The sequence below is a fragment of the Syngnathoides biaculeatus genome, chromosome 8 (genome assembly GCF_019802595.1).
Source record: "Syngnathoides biaculeatus isolate LvHL_M chromosome 8, ASM1980259v1, whole genome shotgun sequence".
Taxonomy (NCBI): Eukaryota; Metazoa; Chordata; class Actinopteri; order Syngnathiformes; family Syngnathidae; genus Syngnathoides; species Syngnathoides biaculeatus.
Window position 1 is genome coordinate 8048278 of NC_084647.1, and position 22373 is coordinate 8070650.

The 22373-nt window shown below is 42.4% G+C and overlaps 3 protein-coding genes across 6 annotated transcripts; 1 reads left to right on the forward strand and 2 right to left on the reverse strand.

The window, feature by feature from the left end:
• Positions 1-346: 346 nt before the first annotated feature.
• On the reverse strand, positions 347-12288 carry LOC133504969 (dehydrogenase/reductase SDR family member 11-like). Of its 3 annotated transcripts, XM_061827740.1 has the most exons (9): positions 12149-12288; positions 9115-9255; positions 8892-9028; positions 4746-4955; positions 4578-4672; positions 3215-3344; positions 2486-2578; positions 646-711; positions 347-566 (listed from the first exon to the last, which is right to left on the reverse strand). In XM_061827740.1, exons 4-9 carry the CDS (start codon positions 4863-4865, stop codon positions 525-527), a joined length of 546 nt encoding a protein of 181 aa, XP_061683724.1. In that variant the 5' UTR covers positions 4866-4955; positions 8892-9028; positions 9115-9255; positions 12149-12288; the 3' UTR covers positions 347-524. The 3 variants fall into 3 exon arrangements, with proteins under 3 accessions (XP_061683724.1, XP_061683723.1, XP_061683722.1); XM_061827739.1 differs by lacking the exons at positions 8892-9028; positions 9115-9255; positions 12149-12288 and adding an exon at positions 7771-8473; XM_061827738.1 differs by lacking the exons at positions 8892-9028; positions 9115-9255; positions 12149-12288 and adding an exon at positions 6069-6332 and having other exon boundaries at positions 497-566.
• ca4b (carbonic anhydrase IV b) lies at positions 6233-12332 on the forward strand. Its single transcript, XM_061827673.1, is given in 9 exon segments — positions 6233-6244; positions 6617-6737; positions 8463-8627; positions 8692-8721; positions 8724-8836; positions 8919-9011; positions 10003-10069; positions 11092-11255; positions 12162-12332. Coding segments are annotated over 9 exon segments (936 nt in total).
• Positions 12333-16161: 3829 nt separating this feature from the next.
• On the reverse strand, positions 16162-22359 carry si:ch211-105f12.2 (RIMS-binding protein 2-like). 2 transcript variants are annotated; one of them, XM_061827633.1, is made up of 6 exons: positions 22293-22359; positions 18905-19183; positions 18185-18341; positions 17760-17881; positions 17581-17652; positions 16162-17496 (listed from the first exon to the last, which is right to left on the reverse strand). In XM_061827633.1, exons 2-6 carry the CDS (start codon positions 19118-19120, stop codon positions 17431-17433), a joined length of 633 nt encoding a protein of 210 aa, XP_061683617.1. In that variant the 5' UTR covers positions 19121-19183; positions 22293-22359; the 3' UTR covers positions 16162-17430. The 2 variants fall into 2 exon arrangements, with proteins under 2 accessions (XP_061683617.1, XP_061683616.1); XM_061827632.1 differs by lacking the exon at positions 22293-22359 and adding an exon at positions 22034-22141.
• Between the last annotated feature and the right edge of the window lie 14 nt (positions 22360-22373).

Here is a 22373-nt window from a genome sequence, read left to right on the forward strand (position 1 = left end):
CTGCGTTCAAGACTTATTTTGACGTCATACGTTTCAAAGAAAGGAACGTTTGAATTGTTGTTGGTTTTTTTTTTGTTTGTTTTTTTGGTGTGAGTGTAATTGTACTCATTAATAATCATAAAACTAAGCCGCAAAGTCATTGTGCGGTGCCTTCAGTGCACTTCCTGCACTTGATTTATCAACATGTACAAAGTCTAGACTCATAAATCTATCATCATGTGTCATTAACAAAGATACGGCCTTTTTGCGCTCATCAGTGGAAGGAAGCGACTTATCTAAACAATGGAAAAGATAATAAATAAATGAATAAAATACAAACGACAGACATCAAACGTACCATTTGGCTCAATGTTGACATTTTCTGTGATTTTTTTTTTTTTTTTTATTCAGCAGTCATTGCAAATCCGCTTTTTGACATTTTGCATTTTTTCTTTCCAAACTGCAAATGATATTAACGTTTAGCTTCACGGTGTGATGTGAGTGCAATAACGAGGACCTTTTTCCTGGAGACGAACGCGGGTGGGTTACATCAACTGCTCCACGGGCCGCATCTGAACATCTCCAATCTGGAAAAAGACGAGATACGCGGAAGTTTATCGTTGAAATGATGCCGCAGTGCACGGGGTTGAAGGTCAAAGGGGGCACCTGGACGTTCGCTGGGGCGCTGAGGACGTAAGTGACTGCGTCGGCGACGTCTTTGGCCTCCAGCGGCTGTAAAAACAACACTTGTGTCAGATGCGACATGAACGCACCACGGAGGGGAGGATCTCGAGCTTCTTCAATTTTTATTTTTAATTTTTTTCGACTGCCGTATGGTGGCAGTGAACTCAACTCAGCACATAAACGACTGCGTAGCTTTCCTTTAGATGGGTCCATTTAGCTTCCCGCTAACAAACATGCAAAACGCCATCAACAGGCAAACAAACAGCCTTGGCGCTGTGACGCTACAGCCCTTCAGAATAACTGAACACAAATGGTGGTGCGATTCATCTAGACAGGCAATATGATGATACTCACAGGTATATAGGTTCCTTATCCTCAGCAAAAAACTGCTTCCGGGGCAGTTTTGACCGCCTTTGTGTACAGTGCATCTCCATTTCCGTATTCCACTGCCCCCATGTGGACAAGCCGCACACACCAGGGGCACCAGCACCAATATCAATTGACCCCTCCGTGGATATTGCGCAATCCGCGTCACTGACCAATCAGAGGCCAGAGATCCGCATAGACCAAAGCCCGTTTTTGCTCCCGCCATTTTCTCTGGCAACATTGAATGGTCCAGTATAGGTTTAGTTAGCGTTTTATCGCGGATTTGGGTTATTTAACAAAAAAATATGGTTCAGAGGTGTAGTCACGGACTTTGCAATAGTGACGACGGGTATCCCGAAAGGCGAGTCGGTGGGACTTCGATTCGTACCCTTTCCAAAACCGAAGACCCGGTTCGAAAAATGCCTTCGATGGGTCAAACTTTGTGGAAGACCGCATCGTCAACTAAATCCATCTAATATCAACCGGAACACATATGTTTGCACCAAGGTATGCCCTATATTTGATTTTCAATACATGTCTCGTATAAATGAATGAGACGTTCTCCGCTAGCCTAACACCGCTACGTGTGAACGATTGCCACACTTATTCTTTGTTGAGCGATGTTTTGCGATGATCGGACTGCGCAAACGTGTCGATTTCTTGCTGGCTTGCGGCCAGAAGCTTAACCAGACGGTGTTTGCACAAAGATATGCCCTAAATTTGATTTTTAATCCACGTCTCGTATAAATGAATGAAACGTTCTCCGCTAGCATAACACCGGTACGTGTGAATGATTGAATGAAATCAGAAGCATGGCGTCTCTCTCAGTTAAGAATGTATTGTATTTAGAATCTATAATATATCGTTGATTTGAATGAAATCAGAAGCATGGCGTCTCTCTCAGTTCAGAATGTATTGTATTGTATTTGCCATTTTTACTGTTTGTCTTACGTCAGCGCACGTGGCGTGACGTCACTTCAGGAGGCCTGGTTAAGTGCCCTGTACGGAGGGGTCAATTGCTTGAATTGAAGCAAAAATATGTCCAAACGTGCCCATCTACATATTCATTTATGTCATTCCTGTTCATTTTTCTTTAAAATAAAGTTCACTACTACTTCTGTTTTTACTCAAAAACAGATTTATATTTTGAAATGAAATGAAACATCCATTCACCAATTCGAAAAAGCAAAAGTTTCTTGTTCAAGTCAGGATTTTATACTAAGTTGTTTTTTTTAACAAGGTTTTTAATAAAGAAGAATATTTATGTTTTAGACATGCAAATTTAAGGTGGGTGTGGTCTGGAATGTCCGCCTCCAGCTCCAAACATATATATATATATATAAAAAAATTTTTTTTTAATTATCTTATCGGTCATAACTCCATTTTTGGTTTGGCAGAAAAATAAAGGACAGCGCCACCTGGGTGGAGCCACACGTGAACACGTCCATAACGCTACCTTATATCTGGAGTACGCGGCTGCCGCTTTTATAGCGTCGCCGTTGTTGAGCCGAAGAGAAAATTCTGTCTCCACGAGACCGGGAGAAATGCACTGAAAAAGAGAAACGGGAAACTGTCAGCATGACGACAGCAGATTACGATCAAATCATTTGACATTCTTCACTTCTCTCACTGTGTACTTCTTTTTTGAAGCTTTTGTCAGGCTCTCATTGGAAAATCTAAATTTCCACTAATACGTTAGAGCCCACCCACCCCAAAAAACGCTTTTGTAATGTGACCAAAATACTGCAGCTCTCGATAATATTGTAATTTAATATAGTAATGACATGATTAAAGAGAATGGCAAAAAAATGAAGAAGTTTGTGCGCAATGAAATCCTGATGGTACGCATGACCCGGCCACAGTATAATACAGTCTTAAAGACACAAACGACAAAAACTTTTACAACTATTCCAAGTGACTCACCACTTTTTCACCACTCTTGGCGTTTCTTGTTGCAGAGGCTAAAAATTGTATGCCTTTGAATATAGTCTGTCTGTCTATATGTTTTGCAGCACTGTTTGTGTTCAAATACGTTGCTGAAAGAGTTACAGCACCGGCACCTAGTTGCTATTCGTTAGCCCGTCTTAGCCGGTCCATTAACGTGTTACAGTTTTGCTAGCAGAAGTTGTTGATACTTTCTTTGGTTTCTTTTTCGCGCTATTAAGGTTGGGAGCGCGAATCCTACCGAGGCTCTGATGTGGGTGTCCGCCTCCCGCAGTTCCCGCCTCAGGCCTTCCGTCAGCGCCGTCACCGCAAACTTGGTGGCGCTGTAGAAGTGCACGTTGGCGTTGTGGATCAGACGGTGGCCGCCCATGCTGCAACGCAAGCGGCGCAGCGGCGTGTCACAATGCCGCCATTGAAGGCAGCACATGCAGGGGCATTCCAACGCACGTCAAAACAGGTCCCCAGAATATGCTGGATTTCAAATTCAGTGGACCTTTCCGACCTGTACAATAACAGCCAATCAGATAGCTGCATTGTCTTGACACGCCCCCCTCATTCGTATTGTCCCACAAGCAATGCCGGTTGCCAGTAGCGTGCGCTTGGAAAAGTTCATGTTACGAAGAAAATGGTCCTCAGATGCGGCTTGGGGAACGTGCAATTTGGATGAAAGCTATCCTGCTAGCTTACAAGGGGCCCACCCGGTTGATTGATTTTCCAAAGCCTAAAACACAGTTGACCAAGTGTCTACGATGGATTCAGGCTAGCGGAAGAGCGCAAATGTGAGCAATATCAACAAACACGAGGCAGTATGTTCCAAGGTAAGTGAAGGAGAAGTAACTAGTCTGACTTTGATTGAATTATTATCAGTGCAGGAGAACAACTTTCACTTCGTTAGCGTATCGCTGACCTGCCGAATGAAGTGTGCCATGTTTAATACCGAATAATAATACCGATAATAATAATAATTTAATACCGTCGAGTTAGGGATACGTCTATTTGCCCATTTCTATCACTTCAGACTTTTAAAACAGAGCACTGGGTTTGATTATGGGCCAAGTCAAAGTTTTTATCTGGTGTCTACGGTACTGACTGAGTTAATCATCATTGTTTAAATGTAGAAAATCGAACCAAACTCACTTATAAGGACTACAACGATATTACTGGTGATGTTTCCAAGTAAAACGTACTCATCCTGCTTTACATGCGCAGTACGATTCCACTCTTTTATCCTGTTGGATTTCAATAGGAAGTTTGCGAGGCGCCAAACTTTTTTCGTTTCGCTGTAACTCTGACATTGCGTCCCGCTCCGTCCAAAATCTTAATTCCGTGTACATACCCTTGCGGGAAATAGTTGAGACCTCTCCGTGGAAGTCTCTTGGACAAGTCTGACGCCTTTGGGGGAAAAAAAAAACAAAAAAAAAAAAAACACCGAAACATGATCTGGAATACGCGATAGAGAATCGACTTCAAACATGTTCTGTTCCGTCGCCATTTTGGAAGCTTGTGGGACATGGCTGAGGGGGCGGAGCTTAAGATCGCCATCGGAAAGGTCCATTGACTTCCCAGCACGGACGCACGTGTGACGGCGACAAGTGCTGCGGTACCTGTTGATGTTGATAATGTGTCCGTCGTCCACATTTCGTTCTTTCATGGACCGATAAGCCTCTCTGGAGCAAATAGACAAGGCCAGCACGTTGACCTGCAAGTAAAACCGGGCGCCATGACGCCAACGAACAGACGTGACGCCCCCCCCCCCCCCGGAGTCGACTCACATCCAGCATGTTCCTCCAGGCCGAGGTATCGCCGCTCAGCAGCGGATGCGGGTGGGCCACGCCCGCGTTGTTGACGCACACGTCCACGCCCTTGTGCTGCGCCTTGATGGCGGCGAACATGGACGCCACGTCCTCCTCGCTGGTCAGGTCGCACTTGAACGGCACCAGGACGCCGCCGAGGCCTTGGCGCCGGCACTCGGCCGCCGCCGACTGAAGCCAGGGCGAGATGCGTTATTATGCGAGGTTATTGACCACCAGCCACCATTGTAATATTATTAATAATATATGTCCAAAAAGAATTCACATTTTGCAAGACAACCGGTTACAGTGTTGTTAGTTTTGCAAGAAAATGCCACTCGCACTAAGCGATCATGTCAGCCCTTTTCGAAAGAATCACAATCAGCCGGAGTTTTGCCAATTACGAGCAGATATATGCTTACTTTATGATAAAACTATCAATAAATTCCCGTGTCACTTGTCCACTAGATGGCCGCCTATGACTCCATTCAGTCAATAATCATCTTTCCTGAGACAATGATGTCAGTTAGATACGGTCGTTATTCAGCAACACCGATGGCGGCTCAAGGGGTTCTGTCCATGCTGCAGATGCTCTTGAACATTATATTATAATATAATAATATCGCAATGAGTCGGTCAGAGCACTGAGGGACACGCCCCCTATGACGGGGGCATTCAGGGCAACCATTAACTACTATCTATGAAAAAAATGTTCATTATATACTTGCATCCAGCTGTTGTTCGTGTATCGTGTAAAGTATAGTTTAATTTAAATTTTGTGCCAACGATGAAAAAAAACTTATTTGGGTCAAAATAAGTATATAAGTAGTATCATAGTACTGTTCTGATAATGTTGTTTTAATGAGAAAATCGTTGGAATATTTTTTTTTTTTTTAATTGTGAATATTTTTTCAACAATAATAAAAATCTGCAAACCAAGAGACAGTGTTGCATTTCTGGAGTCAATTTGAAACGTTGTGAGGGAAGAAGAAGTCTTTTCACAATAGTCGTCTCTGTATTTCTTTGCTTACTGGTAAATAATTTACAGTCATCCATGTTCTGCCATTGCTGAATTTTAATTTATAACCGAAAGTTAGTCAATAAACTAAAGTTAACCGTTAACTTACTTTGTTCACTCCTCAATTTTACGTTTTGTATCAACATTTCGGTCATTTTGAAGCAATTCTAACTCTGAGCTAGCTCGCTAGCATATTTAATCAGGCTCCCGTGGCCGTTTTCTCACAGTTTTTAAACTTTTTTGGTCAAATTGTTTCGAGTTATTAAGAAAAATCGATGAAAGTGAACCTTAATTTTGTCCACGTCCCTCGCGCAGGCCACCACTGTCATTCCGCAGCGGACCAACTCTTTGGCGATAGCCGCTCCGATACCGACCGAGGCTCCGGTGACCAGAGCCACTCTGCCCCGCCAACGTTCCATCACGCTCGGCTTACTTTTCGCCAAGACACGGTATGGTGGACGCGGTTAAAACAAAAACAAACAAGGAGAGTTCAACTTTGCGACTTTTACGACAGTCGTAAACAACTGAAGGCAGCTCGCGAGTTGCCACGCCCATTGTTCGGGACTGTGGTGCATTCATGAAAAGTACAAATTCTCCCTACTGTAATTACGGTACACGTCGGTACTTTACCTTTTAAATATATATATATTTTTTTAACTTTCATCATAATATCATAAAGTGTTGCTTTTGCATCCAATCTTTTTATAGTTTAGACTTCTGTTGTATTTACTATACTGGTAATTTTCTGTGCGGCTGGCCTCCATTGTGAGCCACTCGCAAATTTGGAGTTTGCATCTTATTTAATAATGTTGACAAAAAGCGAGCGTGATGGAAGAAACCAAATACAGTACACCACACAATTGGAATAGTTGGAAAGGGTTTTAAAAAAAGACTTCATGGCAGCTATGACAATTCAATTCAAAGCCAGGATACACAGCAGTCAACTTCACAGTCGAGTAGGTGAACTCATTCAATTAAAAAAAAAGAGAACTTTTTGCAAAATTATGACTTTTCTTTAGAAATCACTACTTTTTTATGAAAAATGTTCAAATTTGAAATACAGTATGAGTCTTTTGTAACCGGCTATCTATGGATTAGGGGGCATTGCATAACTACGGCCCAAGACAAATTCCAATTCAACCAAGCAATAAAACAGTATTAAATTCTAAGTAGTAAAACTATTTTCCCAAGAAATAAATCAATATTGTGTGAAAATTTGGATACACTTTCCCCCAACAGATCTTCATATAACTTGAAAAGTGTGATATTTCTCCCCAAAACGTTTGAGGTTGTACTTATTTCCATCATATCTGCTAATGTTTGAGCTTCTTTGTCCATCCATCTTCTTTGCCGCTTATCCTCACAAGGGTCTCACGGGGCGTGCTGGAGCCTATTGCAACTGTCAACAGGCAGAAGGCAGGTTACACCCTGAACGGCTTGGCGGCCGATCGCAGGGCAGTAACAGGAGAGTAACATCCGCTCTCACAATCACACCTAGGGGCAATTTGGAGTGTCCAGTTGGGATGTGGGAGGAAACCGGAGTGCCCACCCGGAGAAAAGCCACGCAGGCACGGGGAGAGCATGCAAACTCCACACAGGCGGGTCTGGGATTGAACCTGGGACCTCAGAACTGTGAGACCAATGCTTTCCAGCTGAGCCACAAAGAAACTAGTTGCATTTCTTCACCAATTTCTTTTACCTCCACTAGTTGAGGATCAGTGACGGATGGTGTAGTGGTACACACGCCTGACTTTGGCGCAGGCAGCGTGGGATCGATTCCCGCTCGCTGATGGTGTTGCTATCTCCCCTGCGACTGACTGGCGACCAGTTCAGGGTGTAGTCCGCCTTTCGCCCGAAGCCGGCTCTCCGGTGACCCTTGTGAGGATAAGCGGCTTGGATTATGGATGGATGGATCGGTGAGGGGTCACTGATCGTGTAGTGGTCCACTCGGCCGATTTTGGCGCAGGAAGCGTGGGTTCAGTGACTGACCGGCGACCAGTTCAAGGTGTGGTCCGCTTTTCACCCAAAGTCATCCGGGATGGGGCTCCAGCACCACACGACAAGAACCAGGATAAGCGGTTTTGAAAACAAACGGAAGGATAGTTTAGTTTCAGGTCTTGTTAAAACATAGAGTAAATATAGATGAGGTCATACTTGTTCCATCTACGATGTTGCAAATAAAATAATAAAGCATTTCTGTAATTGTCTTGTTTGACTTTCTGGAGAAATGTAACGCATAATCTACAACTGAAATGAACGTTTTTTTTTTTTTTTTTAATAATTACATGTGTTATTGTTCACTTATCTTAAACGAGGTGTCGTAAAAGTAAAGGTGGGCGGGGGCCGCTCAGGTGGTCCCGACCCTATAAGAGCCCGAGCTCGTCCGACGTCTTTGAACCCAAAACCGTCAAGTCATTAACAATGTGGATATTATTTTTCTTGCTGTCATTCCTGGAGTTTGTCTCAGGGGCAGGTAGGAGCGTTTCAACGCCTCTCTGATTAGACAATTAAGAAAAAAAAAAAATTCAATTCTGTCATTAAAAAAAAAAAAAACTATTTGGATTTACAGACTGGTGTTACCAGTCCCAAGTCTCTTGCAACCACAGCTGCGCAGGTAAAATTCAAGAGCGGCGTTATTAATTCATAATAGAACGTAACGACGGACTTTGTTTGATCGGCAGGGCCCGACCGGTGGAGGAGGATTTTTCCTCGATGCGGCAGCACATCGCAGTCGCCGGTCAACGTCGTGACCCGGAAAGCTTTATCGGACAGCCGACTCACCCCGCTGAACTTTCTGGGATACCGAGCCGCTTTCCACGGGAACCTGTCCAACAACGGACACACGGGTACGCCGTGACAACGACGCGAATCACAAACATATTTTAGAGCATATTTCTTCAAAAATTGCAGCGCAACTGGATTTACCAGCGGGGATGCGCGTCGAGGGGGCCACCTGCTCGGAACGTACAAGGCGGTACAACTTCACTTCCACTGGGGCAGAGACGGCGGCCCGGGATCCGAACACACGATCGATGGCGAACGCTACCCCATGGAAGTATGAATATGGATGTGATGGGATAAAACAAAGTTGCAATACAATTTAGAAGTACCTGTACGCTCCTTCTTTGCTCCCACAGATGCACATCGTGCACATCAAGGATCAGTACGCGACTTTGTCACAAGCTGTGAGGGATCCGACGGGCGTGGCGGTTCTTGCCTTCTTCATCGAGGTCATCGGCTTCCCGTACTACACGATGATAAGCACTTTAGTGATGTTTTTCAATCAATGGAACAGGTGGCAACAGTTTCAGGTGAAATGTATTCGATTGCCACCTTTGGTGCGGGCCGCGTGGCCTCGATTCCCGCTCAGTGGTGGTGTCGATATCTGCCCCGCGACTGACTGGCGACCAGTTCAGGGTGTAGACTGCCTTTCGCCCGAAGCTCGCTGGGATAGGCTCCAGATTTCCTGCAACCCTTGTGAGGATAAGCAACTTGGGTAATGACATGACGTGTATTCAATTGCACACAAAGAAAATGGCTCCAGAGTGGACCCTTGCGGAATGCCACTTAAAGGAAATGAGAACGTAAGAAAGAATTACAAAGTGCTTCAGTAATTACATTAATGGAGATACACTTTATTTTAAAAAAAATAAATATATGCATTCTCTGTAGAATGCATCAAGTGTAAATTTAAGAATGTAATGAAAACATAAAAATAAATCATAAAAAATGCAAACTTCACTTGGTGTTTGATAAGAAAAGATAACTTTTATCATCCTATTTCCTTGGTATAAATTTCTTCTTATTATTATTATTATTATTATTATATTTAAAAGGGAATATTTAACACATTATTCAACTTATCAACAAATATATTACGTTGAAATAGTTTTCAAATCAAATCATTGAAAATGCTTGCATTATTACCTTTTAATGAGTCATATTAATGTTTTTGTCCCATTGATTATTATTGTATAGTACGTTATTTGTGTCCTTTAAATAATGTTTTAATTAAAAGTAAAACAATGAAATTATTATTTATTTACGTCAGTCAACAACGGAGAAAAAAAAATGCTCATCCCAATTTTATATTATTTGATGATGGGAAAAATAAACCTAAATGGTCCAGTGTTTACTATTTTTTGCCAACATTTCATATTAATAAAATACATAGTCACAAAACCAAACCAAAGTTTTCTGCTTTGAACTTCTTGTTTTTAGGAATCCAATACTGTCAACAAGAAGTTCGAGCCCCTCATAAAAGCTCTGAAGAGGATCCCGCAACCGTGTGAGTTAACGTGCGTAAAACGTGATATGAAATGATATATTACACATGTGTCGTTACCCGTAAGAAAAGTGCCAAAGTGCAATTTGTCAGGCGATAAGATGGCGGCCTTAACTCCTTTTGCGTCTAATAAATCACAGAAAAGCTCGAGTGACATGCTGCTTCCTTATTGTTCCTCAAAATAATGTTTGAACGTGAAGGGCACGCACGCGATTATCAGCGATCGGAAGTCATTGCGACTTGCAACTACCCGACTACGACCCGGAAAAACGTACGTTTCTTTTTTTTTTTTTTGTTTTTTTTTTGAGCTGTAAAAATATATCCCCGTAAAGCACAACCCACGGGGCTTTTCCACCCCGTGACAATGAGGCACTCTAAACGGGGTCACAGTAGCGGAGTAGCTAGCTAAGCTAGCTAGCTACACTTTGCCGATTGTGGCAATTTTTTTTTTTTTTTTTTTTTAAGATTTATATAATGTGTGGTTTATATTATGGTTATTTCGTCTGGATACTTTTGTTTTTACAGATATTGGGGTTAATTTATAATAATCATTGATTGGATAACATTTATAAATCATAACGCTGTAGTATATTGCTTTTCAATATATTAGTTTAATTTGGTGCAATTGTGATCTAAGTCTGCAAAAACTATAAAAAATGTCAAGACAGATGATAGTGGTCTTTGTCACCGATTTTGTTCATAACGTTTACGGACAGAATCTCGAGGCGCAGCCGAGGCATAGAGTGTGTCTGGTTTGGTGGCTAGGCTACTAGCATGCAGGCGCACTAGCATCTCGATACTGTACTTTGTGAGTCTTCGCTCACGTTCTAAACCTTCAAGAGGTCAGAGTTCAACAATCGACCGCCGCACGTGTAAATAATGATTTTGAGCAGTTTTCAGGCGGACAATATTCCTTAACTTCATATATTTCTGTGCTTTCCTTCAAAATGACAAAAAGGAAGTTAGCTCATTCTGTTTGGCAATTCTACGGCAATTCTTAATTTGTTGACGTTTCTTCGGGGCAGCCAACAAAACGACGGTGGCCGGCATCTCCCTGCAAATGTTCCTTCCGCCCCACGCGGACCTCAGCCAGTACTTCCGCTACGAGGGTTCGCTCACCACGCCCGACTGCGCCCAAGCCGTCGTCTGGACCCTCTTTGAAAGGCTCGTACCCCTCAGCGGCCGACAGGTGAGGCCGACGATTCGAAACAAAACGGAACAAAACTAAACTAAACACGGAACACTAAGGGACGTATTTTAAATTAAAAAAAAAAAAAACAATATTTGGAGAAAGAAGAATTTTTTTTGGGAAAGTACAAAATATTTACAATGCATTTTCTTTGACAGCAAAAATAACATTTAAAATGTCCTATTTTTCCTCGTAAAATTTCAGAACAAAAGCAAAGCAAATGCATTTGTGCCTCGCATTTCAAACACGGAATCGGAGTTCTACGCGCTGTCCGCTTTGTTCTGGTCAAAAGCCGAGCTGCAGGTTTCTGAATGAGCTGCAGCTCTTTAATCGTCTGTGGGGAGTCCAGTTAGAAGATCATTACAATGGTCAAATCTACTTGAGATAAAAGGATGGACAACCTTTTCCTGGTCTGCTTGACACATGCAAGCGTTCACTCTATAAATGTATTCTTCAGATGGTGAAAGGCCGATTTAGTCATCGATTTGATATGACTGTTGAGATTCAGGTCGCAAATACATCACGTAAGAATATTATTAGAAAGAAGTTGTAATATTCCAGAAAAAAATGTAGCACAGAGTAGGAAGTTTCTGGAGAACGTCAGAGAACAACTTTGCTTTTTGAGGGAATAAAAACGTCTTCATGTTAAATTATTAAAGTTACGCTATTTAGAGAATGTTGAAAAAAATGACCCAAAAATTACAATTTCAGGGTAAAATTATTCTATTTTTAATTTTATATTTACAAAAAATATGAAACTTTTTACCTGCTAACATTACAGATTTTTTTAGACATTCTGTCGACCAGGTGTGTAGAATGTTCTCTGAATGCACATATCCTAATAGAAGTGCAAGACTATACTAATATAATAATAGTATACTAATCCCACTTACCCCCCCACGGCAGCTGTCCGCCTTCTCCCAGCTGGCCTTCTCCAGCGGGGGGCCGATGGTCAACACCTTCCGAGACGTGCAGCCTCTCAACGGAAGGCCGGTGTTCCGCTCCGGAGGTCCTGCGACCACTCGGCTGCGTCCTGCTCTCCTCGTCGCCGCCGCGCTGATTCTCTACTCTGTGTGAAAAAAAAAAATAAAAATATATATATATATATATCATATTCAAATATTGACTACAACTCTTCATTGGCATGCGAAGAAAATGAAGTGTTTCATTTTTCTGTAAACATTTGTAAGACTGTGACACAACTCACGCGCAAACGCGTCAACGAACTGGCTAGCTCGATAACAAGCGAACAAACAAATAATATACACAAACTAGCACACAGACAAATGTATACACTCACGAACTGTCACAAAATATATGTACTGTAATTATAATCCAGTACTTTGCTGGGAAAATTTCACTTGCCTTTACAAACTTCAATGAGTACAATTTGAGTTACATTTGAAAAACAGCCGATTTTTTTTTTTTTAGCTAACTTCCTCATCCTTAAGGCAACGCTTGTGATTGGTTCTCTCCGGTCACATGCTGCTGCCGTAGTCTCAAACGTGACATTTTTCCCAATATGGCCTCGAAGCGCCACCTTGTGGTGTAAACTATATGAGATTTTCAAAAGGTGCCACTCATATTTACATTTTTAAACACCTTGGAAGTGTCACCTTTATCATTTTGGACATTTTCATGGAACCTTCACTCATCTGGCGCGTCGTACGCGCAATATGGTCGAAATCTCGTTAGGTCAATAATATATGATATATAATATATGAAGGAAGTACACAATCTCTTCGATGCATTTGACAATATTTTCTCTCTTTTCCCAAAATGCACAATGTATCTCATGTACAAACATGATTCTTTTACACATCATTTCTTTTGATACTGTACTGCTTGCCCTGTATGGTGTCCTTGAGCGCCCAGAAAGTCCATTAATAAAAAATTTTAAAAACTCGTGATTAATTACGGCGTTATTATTAAGATGCAGTTGCCCTAATGTCCACTGGGTGGCAGCACTCGCCAACCGACCTTCTTTACGTGCAGCTTGTTCGGCTTTTATTTATAGTAGAGTTAGAGCATAAAAGTGGATGGAAGTTTTTTTTTTTGGAGGGGTCGGGGGGGGGGTTGCTAAGCTTTTGGGTTCAATCTGACAAGTTTTTGCCATTAATTTCACTTCCAGTCAGATGTAGTGAAGTGGAATTTTGTCACAGGCAGAGGGGCTCCCCACAACCAGAAGTGGCAGAATTGGGGGTGGGGGCTTTGGGCAAGTGCACAATTCCAGCGAGTAGCCATAGATGCCACTCATTCGTGGAGGGTTTTTTTTTTTCTTTGGGGGGGGGGTGGCAGGACAAAAAAAAAAAACAAAACAACATCCTACTGAGATAAAGAAACAGTTTGTAAGATATATCTAAACAATTTGGTGTCAAACCATATTTAGCACTTAGTGAACATGATTTCGTGCATCGAGAAAGCGAACGCAACAATGACCTTGGCGGGACTTGAACATCTTTTCAGCTGACCCCCCCCCCCCCACCCCCATCGTCACACATCTCAATTACAACGCCAGTCCAGAAGAAAACCTTCACTCATCATCAAAAACCTGAACGCTAGCGCTAGCATCGACTGGCTGAAAGGAGAAACCGAGCGGGCGACGGCGGCTCGATCGCAGCGCGTCGGCGCTCCCAACGTGTGTGAGCGCGGCGTCGTTGAGACCGGTGTGCACGAGTACACGTCCGTGTGTACGGTATCGACCCACGGGGACGGGAACACTTTGGATATGTAATCCGACTGTGCAAGAATAGACGGGCGATGATGCAAGCGCGGTGAGCGCTGAGCTAATCTGCAGCGTCATCAACTTCCTCCTCGAGCATGCGGAACCACCTCAACTCATGAGTTGAATTCCAAATTTGACTTTACTTGGATATCAAATTCAATGACCCCATTCGAATGAATGGAAATGCCGTTAATCTGTTCCAGCCCCTTTTCACACACACCTAAAAAAAAAAGGACACCAACAAAATTGAAAAATCAAACTTTTTAACTGTATCACAGCAAACAGTAATAACATCGAAAGAAAAAAATCGCATCATGATTTCATGTATGAATTCAATGGGCAGATCAGGGACAGCTCTAGGATGGAGAGATTTTGGCATACTCCGCTTCCGGCCAGGAAAGACAAATTTCATTTTTTTTATATTAATCAACAATTTCATTTCAAGAAAACCATAAAACGTTTTGTGAAGGTCCGTGACTAAAATGTCAAATCTGATAAAGGTTATTTAAATGTTGAGCCGCAGAGGAAACTGGTGTGACAATACAACTAACATATTTTTCATACAGATTTATGGGGGGAGACAACTCATATCGATGTAGCATATTTACATCCACATGATGGGCATGCATATTTTTAATTTTGCGTATGTACTGCACAAAAATTAATCCTTGGTCAAATATGTTTTAGCCAAGTACTTTATGGTTATACATTTTTTAACTTGTTTAACAAGAAAGTACAAAAACAAAAAAAAAAAAACGGCGCGTAGTGTGTCAATGCTACTTTTGTCCGCCTGTCAATGGAGTTTCCCTATCTATGTTAGCTTTAAGCTAGCAGAATTTAAGGCCAAGTGGCGTAATGTGGTTTTGTTCTTCGCTTGACGCAAACAAGTTGCCACGCTGCAGCGCGCATGCAAAGCCGTCTTTCGCTTCCTGTTCTCCGGCCCGGCGTGAATTTTGAGGTTCGCGTTGCCGTGACGATGTGCAAAGTTCCGCTTGTTGTAACGTGCGATTGCGCACGTGCGCGCACGCACACACAAACGGTGGAAAGGCTTCTCAGAAGTGTGCAGAGATATGAGAGTTGTGAACACTTCCTGTCGGCTAACGTGTGCGTGGGTGGGGTCGGGGCGAGGGGAACAAAATACATTTCGACTTTACTCTCACGCTGCGCTAACTAGCAAACGTGCAAACGGACTAAAAATTAAAAAGTAGCGCACAAAGCTGGCAACTAACTAACTAACTAACTACTGCCAATTGTGCTGTGCACAACATTATCTGAAACCGAGACCTTCCCAAAACCAGAACTCAGCGCAAAACAAGACCAAGAATTTTACCTTCCTTTGCCATTGGTTTTTGTTTGTTTGTTCGTTTGTTGGTTTGGGCTAATGAGCAAAATGATTTCAGGACGAAAGAGCATCGGCCGATTAAATAAGAAAACCCGAACAAACTTGCAAAGCGACAAATGAACGAAAAAAATGAAAATGAGGCATTTCGAAAACGTAACTAGCAAATGTGAACAGATTGACAGATTAACAGTCGAACCAAGTTAGCATCCATCCATCCACTTTCTTTGCTGCTTATCCTCACGAAGGTCACGGGGAGTGCAGGAGCCTATATATGAACACCCTGAACTGGTCGGCAGCCAATCACAGGGCACATGGAGACAAACATCCGCGTGTCCAATTAATGTTGCGCATTTTTGGGATGTGCGAGGAAACCGGAGTGTCCACCCGGAGAAAAGCCACGCAGGCATGCAAACTCCGCACAGGCGGGATCGGGATCGAACCCAGGTACTCAGAACTGTGAGTAACTAAGCTACCCATGGAGAAATAAATGACGAAAAACGAAAAAATATGCATCAATCTAACAAACGTGAAGAATTAATTTTGCACTTTTCGTGACTTTTACTCAATGCATTAGTACTTCTGTTTTATTTACACACGGTTCTGTACTACTTGTACTTCAGTATGCTGTAAAAACAAAAACAGGTATGCATGTAATAGTTGAAGTAATTTTAATGGCGCGCTTGAAAGGAGTCGAAGCGCAAGTACTTTTTTTTTTTTTTTTTGCCACTTGGGGGGTTTTGCCCGTGTCGACGTGTGACGACTTCCTGTGTCGAGTGACGCGCGCTCGATAAAAAGCCGCAGTTCGCTTCTCACTTTTTCTTTCTTTGCGTGGCGTTCTGCCGGTAAGACAATTTTTGAGTTTCCTGCCAAGCCCATTTTGAGCGTCGTCTTCGCCGCGGCGACCGTGGAGCGTCGGCAGGCCGCTGATGTTCAGCGTTTGTCGGGCATAAAGTAGAAAACACTGCAAAAAAAAAAGAAGCCCTCAGTGCACTGTGTAGTGTTTCCTACTTTGTGGATGACTGCGCTGGTGGCGACGCGGGGAAGAGCACCGGCAACCGACCTTGGTAAATATATGAACTGCTGCATCGGAATACAAATAGATAAATGCATTTTATTATTTCAAATCATGTCATATTGTCAAAAGCAGAAACGTGTGTAATCCTAATTATCTATCTATATTAACCAAATACTGACCTCACCGTAATTTACATGACGCACAATATCAATACAAAATATCATAAACTACTACATTTAAATGGAAACGTTGCAACAACAACAAAAGTACAATGTCTAGTTTTAACCTTGATTAATTTTAAATAAATGAAAAGCCTTTTTATGCATAAAATTAACTTTTTTTTGCTGCATACTTGATTTGCATTACTTTCAGTTTTATTTTTAAAAATATTCCATTAAAAAGCTGTTAACAAAACAAAGGTAAAAAATGGATGCTAAAATAAATACAGGCTGTCCCAAAAAATGTGCATACACTTAAAATAATTCTAAACTTGATGTTTATTATAATTTGAATATATATATTTTTTTTACATGTAAAATAATTTACATATATTATTTGAAGTGTATATACATTTTTGGGACACCCTGTACATACATTGTGATATGTGTATTTTTTTTTAACATACAAGTGGATCTAATGTCAATGAAAACAAATAAAAGGTGCACAAATTTCATTTTTTGTTTGAATTTTCAAAAGCTTCAATGTTGAAACTAAAAAGAAGCATGTCTTTTTTTTTTTTAAAAAAAGCACACATTTATCCCTTTTATGCATCATTTTATTTTTATTCATGAAGTGAATTTTGGGAAATACTATAAAAAAATACTGACTGGAGCACAAGAATTCTATATTGGTAAATACTGTATGTATAATAAAAAGAGTATGAAATAAAATTGTATATTTTTGTTCAGTTTATCATTTAGAAAATGTTTTGCGTCATATAAAAAAGACCAAAATAGAAAATGTATAAATGTGAAAAAAAGCACCCTAAAAAAAATCCTTAAGGCTAATAATATATTATCTTTTGCAACCAAATATTTTGTTTCTATTCCACGTTACGCAGTGAAAAAAAAAAAATGAAAAGAGCAAAACGTCACTAATCCCACGGGAGCGGCTGCAGAAAGTTGGACGGTACCAAACCTCGTCGTCCTTGCAGATCGCCCTGAAAAGAAAAAAAGCAAAAATAACTCAATTACAAAACAAAACAAAAATAATAATAACATGCAAATGAGCCAGGCTTACGTACGTAGTAGAACCCGTCGGGGTCCATGTCGCCGAGCACGTAGATGACGTCGCCCGAACGGAATCCCAGTTCGGCCTGTGGTCCACATCATCGGAAAAAACCAGTTCCAGGCGGTAACAGGTGAGATTTTCACGCGGACCCGATTGCGTAGTTTGACGTCGTCGTCTGGTGCCTTCACTTACTTCGCTGTCGACGTTGGGCGAACTCTCCCACGGGTCGTAATCGAACAAGGCCACCATGCGGCGTACGATGACGTCTTCGGGAAGGCTGCACGCGTCGCTCAAGTCGGGACTCGAACACGTCCCTGGGCAAAAGTTGGAACGACAACCGTCGGTTTACGCTCCAGTCCCGTAGGAGGCGCTATCAGAAATGAGGGCGAAGTGAGACATATGCTGGATTTGCTGGGTCGCTGCGTCCGATGCTAGCAGACTGTAACCCGTGAAAACCGAAAGAACGCATCCCAAAATCTGATTTTTTTCAAAAAATTGTTTGCGCTAACAAAGGTACCAAGTGTGGAACGATGTATGACATTTGTCAACACACTTTCTAGCTAGCCAGCTAGCTAGCTAACTACCCTTCTTACTCGCCAACTGACGTTCGAACTCACCCGACTGGTCAACGGGAATGAATCCCTGGCGCATGAGCATTTGTTTGAGGTTTCGGTCGTCCACGGGGACTTCGGCCACCAGGTTGCTGGCGACGAAACCCGACAGGCCGCCGGATTCTCCGTGATAGAAGCCGTCCGGGTCCTTCTCTCCAAACACCTGACGGATCAGATACAAAGCCAGCCCAGTTACAAACTGACCGATTACGGTCCGGCCTGATATTTTTTTTTTTTTTTTTTTTATGCGTATTGGCAATTCGACAGCCAATTTAAAACTGGGTAAACTATTTATGTAATCATGAACCTTTTCTATTAATTGTATAAAATATGCTGCTGACATTGGCAACACTTTTTGCAATTTTTATCTGAATTTTAAAACAAATCTCTCTCCTGGCTAAGACACCAGTGTCCAACTGATGGCTCGGGGGCCAGATCTGGCTCACTACATTTAAATCCAGATTTGAATCGATTGAAATTGGCATGTGTAATACATAATTAAGAGATATTGACAATTTGTTGATAGCAAACCCCTTTTGATCCGTCTGATTTCAAAAGTAGTTTACCAAACAATTTGTGGTATAATATAAGAAATGGTGAACTGAAAGATTGACACAACGATCAATTTGCTGATATTGATCTGAAATTTCAGCGATTTGATTAGATTCAATTCGATTCAAGCGAAGAGTCGAGGTGTTGCGAGCCCAAAAACGAAACCGGCTTTACCTTGATGATCTGGCCGGGCACGAAGGGCAGCTCCTCGGCCGCCGTGTCCGGGTTGGGCGACATGGCGGCCGGGTTGTACGGGTAGAGCGCCACGAAGAGCCGGGGCTCGGCGGGCGGCGCCGACCTCTGGCTGGCCGTCTCCAGCTCCCACTGGCGCAGGTCCTCGGGGGTGACTGCCCGCACCTCGTCCGGGTAGACCAGCACGTCCAGCTCCATAGCGGACTCCGCGGAGAACTGCTGCTGCTGAAGGCTCTGGGTTCTGGACTCCAGATGGTCCACCTGCACCCGTCCTCATCCTCAATTTAGGTAACCAAGCTAAGCGGCAAGCAAGCTAATCCTCTTTGCTGCGAGCGGCATTACCTCCAAATGGACAAAGCCCACATTTGGCTTTGACTTCCCCGTAATAAACTCAACCAGTCTTGTCTTTTTTTTTTTTTTTTTGAAGGGGGCGGGGGGGTTGAATTGCTAAAGATGATGCAAGCAAAGAATCCGCTAATCAAGGTTTGCAACTTGTCAAAATTGGAGCATCTCCCTGACCACAACTGTGCAATTATTTTTGCGCGAACACCTACGGAATACGTAGAGTCAGTCAGGCCCGCAATTGGCGTCACTCTTCAGGTCGCCCCCTCCCCAATTGAAAACATACAATTGTTAGCCAGGAAAGAACAAGAATTGTCTTTTTTTGGAAGGTGAGAAAGTGCGTAACACTTAAATCAGACCGCAAGACAAATGTGGTCCTTCCCGATTGAACCGTAACGCGGCTGCCGCCAAATTTTGCCGTATTTCGATAACGGTAACACTGGACGTGTATTCCGATGGCAGCGCATCCCGTCTTTTGCCATCACTGGTCTTTAGCTTGTCAAATCAAACGGTGTCGGAGAGGCGGAACAAAAAAAAAAAAAAAAACAACAACGCGGTACCCGGTAACCGCGAACGGGTACATTAGTTACCAATGGCGACGGCAACAACGCATGCGCCATGTGCAATGTCTGGACGTTCATCCGAGGATTTCTTGACGCATGTTCACATACTTTTCATCAAACAAAGCGTTATTTAGCCTAGCATGGCGAAAGTGACGGCGACGCGTCGAATCACACGCGAAAGTTTCGGTAAACATTGTTCGTGCGCGTGAATAAATGCTAACGACGGTTAAAACGGAAGCCGACCCACCGGTCGACGTCGAGGTGTGCTAATTGAGAGTTGTCGCTAATACGTCCCGCTACACGGAGGATAACCCAAAAAAAAAAAAATCAAAGATGGTAGATGCTTGTCATTTTAGTGTCGGAGGGCCAAATCGTTAGTTGCGGATTGTGTTACAATACAATAAGTTTTGTCGTTCCCGATCTGGGAAATCGGATGGGGTAGCTAACCGGGCCAATATCCCGTTACGTAGTCCAATCCGGTAAGAAGTACATGCATGAAATGCAGTACATGAGAGGCTCGCAGTTGTTTGAGAGAGTCGTCTTATCGACTTCTTCCGATCAACTGTTGTCACACTTGTACGGAACGTCGCACTGACGAATAAACGTAGAATGGCTGGCTTGGAAACGCGGCGTTTACGAGTCCGTCCTGGGTAGCGAGCCACACGCCGCTCCATCACCCGCGGTGTGCGTTGTCGGCCCAGACTCGCCTCCTCACCCCGTGGCGGCTTGACCCACTTCAGGCAAAGACGACGCTTCCTCCTTTGACCTTTTGAAGCCGATCTCAGCGCCTAATACGTAATCCACGCGTGTGTGGACACGTCCGTTTTGTTAATTGCTGTTTGGCTTCGGAATAAAGATTAATTTTTCTTTATTACAATTACATTTTTGAATGTGTTGCATGTCGTCATGGACATACTGTACACTTTGGTTTTTTTTGCCATTCCAGGTGAAACTTGATTAGTCTTGAAATATGATTTAAAAAAAAACATTTAAATGTGTTATTATTATCCATCCATCTGTTTTCTTTTCCACTTCTGCGCCAATTCCAACTCCAGCTATTTTTGGATGATTTAGAGTTTTGAATGAGCCTAACCTTAACCTCATTGCTGCTATATAAGCTATTATGATTATTAGCGTTATCAATATTGTTAAGGAGAACATAAAACCGAAGATAGCTGGGATTGGCTCTGGCACTCCTGCGACCCTTGTGAGGATAAGCGGCTCAGAAAAGGGGAGAACGTGAAACGTTTAAAAAAAAAAAAATAGATCCATGTGCATTCCCCAAATCGGCCACTGGGTGGAAACGTTTATTTATTGCTGTGCTGTACAGCAGGACTCTGAGCTCCATTATTTTTTATATCTATCTAACTATCTATCATCTGTCGTCAAACTAGCTAGCTAGCTAGCTGCATCATTGCCTGCAATGCCCACTGATCTAAAAAAAAATCAATAAGAAGAAAAGATAGCGCACCTACATCGAGCGGTATGTCGATTGGTTGAAGCCAGTTGGCCGCCATCTTGGTACTCCCCAAACGTGTGGCAGACATGGTTTACGGGTTTGATTATTTAAATTATTATGATTATTATTAAATTATTATTTTAAGTTTGCCATGTAGAACTAAAACTGGTCGTGTGAGCTTGACATTTTTTCAATTCTGGTAACATGAAGGATTTTGAATTCGACTTGGTAAGCCAACAAAGGCGAAGTGCAAAGGAAAGACAGAATACCGTGGCGAGAAAAAAAACTTGCATATTTCCAAGGGCCTGATTTCCGTTAGCTTTTCCCAAAATATGCTATGTAGCACTATCATCATAACATAGTAAAAAAAAAATAAGCATTTTTTTTGTCAAAAAACATGAAATTTCAAGTCAATCCGTTCGATATATTTTTTAAAATAAGGATGCGCAATGGGAAAATACATGCTCAACGCGTCTCTCCAACGTCCTATTTCACACAGAAAATTTCAACTTGTTTCCTCGCATTGGAAACTCAAATTCAATTTGTAGAGTTCTCTACCATGAAATTCATCAAAAAAAAATTCACAGAAAGTGTTTTCTCACTTATCCACTGATGAAGTTTGGGAAAAGATCGACGTCGCGAAAAACCGTCGGCTTAAACAAAACTTTGTTCAAGTGAAATAAGATCATCAGAAAATAAAAACCCCTTTATAAACAAACTAACAATATCAAAGTAAATCTAACTTACCTGTGGAACGTTTTCTGACAGCCACGAAACGGGTGATTAACGCAGTTCATCGCTGTAGCTGCGCAGGTCTGCATGCTTGTTTTGGGAGTATCAAGATGGCGGATGGCTACTTCGGTTTTGGTGGCCAATGAGCCATCCAATCATTTTTATTATTATTTTTTTTAGATCACCGGCGTAAAAATTGTGCCAAACATATGTGCGTTCATCTGAGATGACACGCTGTGGCGACCCCGAAAGGGACAAGCCGAAAGAAACTTACTTTAGTGGCCACGCTGCTTTGACAAAGTTAAGACGTCGAACTACATTACCCACAATGCCTTGAGCCCGGGCGGCGACTCCT